The sequence below is a fragment of the Rhamphochromis longiceps genome, linkage group LG2 (assembly GCF_057381845.1).
Source record: "Rhamphochromis longiceps isolate RC_006_pf linkage group LG2, R_longiceps_female_GT1.1, whole genome shotgun sequence".
Taxonomy (NCBI): domain Eukaryota; kingdom Metazoa; phylum Chordata; class Actinopteri; order Cichliformes; family Cichlidae; genus Rhamphochromis; species Rhamphochromis longiceps.
Genome location: NC_140558.1, coordinates 16,815,613 through 16,819,469, shown reverse-complemented (window position 1 = coordinate 16,819,469; position 3,857 = coordinate 16,815,613). Strand labels below are relative to the sequence as shown.

The 3,857-nt window shown below is 39.7% G+C and overlaps 1 protein-coding gene across 1 annotated transcript; it reads right to left on the bottom strand.

Annotated features, from left to right (window-relative positions):
* Positions 1 to 1,695: 1,695 nt before the first annotated feature.
* On the bottom strand, positions 1,696 to 3,597 carry LOC146677108 (uncharacterized). Its single transcript, XM_085381188.1, has 3 exons — positions 3,458 to 3,597; positions 2,798 to 2,887; positions 1,696 to 2,059 (listed from the first exon to the last, which is right to left on the bottom strand). The coding sequence occupies exons 1-3, from the start codon at positions 3,582 to 3,584 to the stop codon at positions 1,800 to 1,802; spliced, it is 477 nt and encodes a 158-aa protein (XP_085237314.1). The 5' UTR covers positions 3,585 to 3,597; the 3' UTR covers positions 1,696 to 1,799.
* Between the last annotated feature and the right edge of the window lie 260 nt (positions 3,598 to 3,857).

Sequence of the window (3,857 nt, the reverse complement as noted above, 5' to 3'; positions counted from 1 at the left end):
CAGAAATGCATATACTATTATATATTGTACATATATTTATTAGTTTCAGATGTAGCCATTCTTGTATTTTGCTTGTTTACATTATTGTATTTTGCACAACTCTGTTGCTTGTGAAGCTCGCACACAAGAATTTCACTCACATGTGCTGTACCAATGTACCTGCACATGTGATGTGACAATAAAAGTGATTTGATTTGATTTGATGTGCTATGCTAACAGTGAATGCTGTCGGTGTTTACTGATAGCAAACTGTGGTACAGAGACGACTGTTTATAATATTTCTAGTGATACTCAGAAGGTCTCATCAAGTCCCAATTTAATTCGATTTACACTGTTATCAGTGTTTGCAATATAGCATGGCTGTGGTGTCACATCAATGTATGCGCTCGGTGTTTTCTGATATCAAACTGTAGCATTAGGACCACTGAGCTAACCTTTGTAGTGATACTCACTCTTTTTTATTTAGACCTGGTTTAATTCTGGGATAGTTGAATATTTGTATATAATCCCTGCAGCTGTCAGACTCTATAACAGGGGTCACCAGCCTTTATTAAAACAGAGTTAGATAAAACTGAACAGTTTGGTTCATCTTTAGTTACATAGTTCTATCTTGATAAGCTATGTCTTATCACAGATTCATTTTTCAAAAATATTAATGATTTAAGCAAGGAAAGGGCTACATGTCAACATACAACTCTTTATTTCTATTAATGTCTTACTTCATTCCTACCTGATTGACATGTTTAGTAATTATGAGTGATTGGCACACTGTAGTGGCAAAAGTTGCTACCAATCAAATTATGATATGTTAAAGTTAAAACAAAACACCTGTTTTAGATATGATCTAATATACATTTTGTAATTATCCTTATAATTACAAAATGTTTTATGTAAGATTTAAGTTTTGTGATTTAAATCTGACATCACAAAAGTATTTTGGAATCTGAATAATGTATTTTGTAACTGCAGTACACATAATACTAATTTTGAACAATTTTGTCCAGGTTCCTTGTCACCGGGGACTCCTTCAGGACCAAGCGCTCAGTCACAGTCGGTGTGTTCACAGTGAGCCAGATCACCCCCCAGGAAGCGACGTCCATCTGGGACTGTCTAGTGGACGACTCCATGGCTGTGCCTTCACCTGGAGACTGGCGGTCCATCACAGAGGGATTCCAGGAGCGCTGGAACTTTCCTCTGTGCTGTGCAGCTCTGGATGGGAAGCACATCCAGACAAAGGCATATATCATATAGGAGACACACACATCGATATACACTAAATATTTATTTCATTTCTTTTGTGTGGTGCCCAAATTTATGCACCTGCTTGATTTTGTTTAAACAATTACTGCACACTTTCTGTAAATCCAGTAAACTTCTTTTCACTTCTCAAATATCACTGTGTGTCTCCTGTATGATATTTAACTGACATTTTTTATTGTCACAACCAACGATTTATACAGGAAAATAATGTCTATTAACAAGGTTGCCCAAACTTTTGCATCCCACTGTATCAGTATATTTTGTCATTAGTATAATATGAAATAAATTCTACATGTGTCAAGTCGGGTGCCAACATTTGCTGTGTAGTAGAAAAGAGACATTTGTCATTATAAATGTTTATTTGATAAAATATATAAATTCAGTAACAAAAACATTAAACATAAATATATGAAATTTAACTATTTACAGAGAGACAGGAATAAAAAGGACCCAGCTTGGAGTGGAAGAGCCTCAGGGAAAAGGAGGAGAAGAATAAGCACATTGTTTCTGCCCTGGAGAGCTGCTGCCTCATCAGAAAACTACTGACCATTAGGGTCCAATGTTTCCAAATTTAACACAGCTGTGCTGTTTTCAAAAACTAATTTATAAATTTGAAATTTCACGAATTCTCGTGTCTGAGGCGGCATGCTCTCCAGCGCAGGAACAAGGCTGAGGAGGAAATGCTCTGTTGGAGACGGGCGTGGCCTCTTTAGGGACTCCAGGATAGCCAGCTCCACCGCTGATGGACCGTCCTGGGACCCGTCCCTCGCCCACCTTTGAGCTGTCCTCCTCTGTGGGCCTGTAAAACACAGCACAAAACACCACAAAGTAATGAGAAGGCTGCTACTAGATTTTCATTTTCAAAATTGAAAAAAAAACAGGATATGAACAGTATGCTGTCCTCACTAAAGTTTGTTGCAGGCAACGTAATTTCAGCTATACAGCTAGCTTAACAATCTTTATTCCCAGCACTTCATCCTCCAAGAAACAGGCCGCTTGTTGTGTTTGGCAGGATTTAATGATGAAAATAAATTCTCTCTCTCTCTTTTTTGTAAAACTGTACAAAGAAATGGAATACAAAATACACAATGAAGACATGTTCCATTACACTGGGAGAATAACATTGCTCTAGTGAAAAACACACGACCACAGATAAAGCATCTGCTGACAAAATACAAGCATCTACCTGCCTCCATATGATTTAACTCAAAACAGTGTCAAAACTTACTAATACACATTAAATGTATAGGAACTTACGGATGAAGCCGATATTGTGGACTTTAACACCAGGATTGCAGAGATTGCCATCAGATTACAAATGTTGTCACTGCAGCAGCTAAAGAGCACACTACTTCCTGTATACCACTTCCTCTACAAAACAGACATTCTGCTTAGTTACCACTAGGTGGTAGTAACACTTCTTAAACAACTACAATATGTCCGTTCCATGACAAACAGATTGGTCGTAGATATTTAGTAAAGGTGATCACAAGGGGATTCAAGCAAGTAAAAAGCTATCAGTGCTTGATGTTCATACCTGTGGGTGCAGCAGCAGGAGTGGAGGGACCAGGGACTGGGGAGCCAGGAGAAGCAACAGGGGAGGACTCTGCTGCATGATTACTTGACTCTATCAAGACAATATTAAATGTTAACAGGTTGAAGACAATAGTCATAGAGAATATTATATTATTATATACTTATTATTATATACAGTGGTCTCTAATTTATTGCAGCACATGAACAGTAGTCACAGTTCTCACAACTTGATTCTCAAAGTGCAAACCATTGTCGATTTTAAAACGTAAAAGTATTATGCCGTGCTTTTTCTCCGTCTGCAGCGCCACTTTTGAGCACCTTTTTCGCTCCCGGTGCAGGTGTCTATTTCCGAATGAGGGTCATAGTTAAGAGTGTTTTTGTGCTGTTTTTTTCTATTGGACATGATGGTTATCAAAACCAAACATGATAAGTTTGGCAAGCGCAGGAGACACGACACGGAGGAGATTTGTCATTTGGGCTGCAGAATGCAATGCGCATTGTTGAAAGCTGTACGGTGCAATAAAAAAAAAATCAGCGAAAAGGCGAGGCAGTGATGGATGAACAGCGGGACTACTGTATACTGTTTATTAATAAACAAAATATATTCCTGTATGACAACACGCATAAATTAACTGCCTACATTAATTCATTGTAAACATACCTTCTGACTGACACTCCCCTGCTGCCTCTTCGGGCTGTCCCTGGTCCTCGGGGGAGAAGTTCTCCACGGTCCGCACCATATTTCCGCTAGTCTCCCGCGGGGTGAGGAAGGGGTCCAGAAACCCCATGACCGCGAAGAACTTCCATCTGCTGCAGACCCACTCCTCTTCTCCTTCTCTGTCCTCTTCTCCTTATTATAGGTGTCCCTGAGGCTCTTCCATTTTCTCCTGCAGATGTCCTCTGAATAAACGCATTATCTGGTTAGCGGAAAGGTATTTGTACAACAGTGGGAAAATCGCGGGACAGTAGGCGGGCTTGCTAGCTTTTGCGCGGCTTCATCGGGTCTGTCTCGGTAGAAATAGTAGCTGGCATCATACAGCTCGGGGTGATTAGCCACAGCA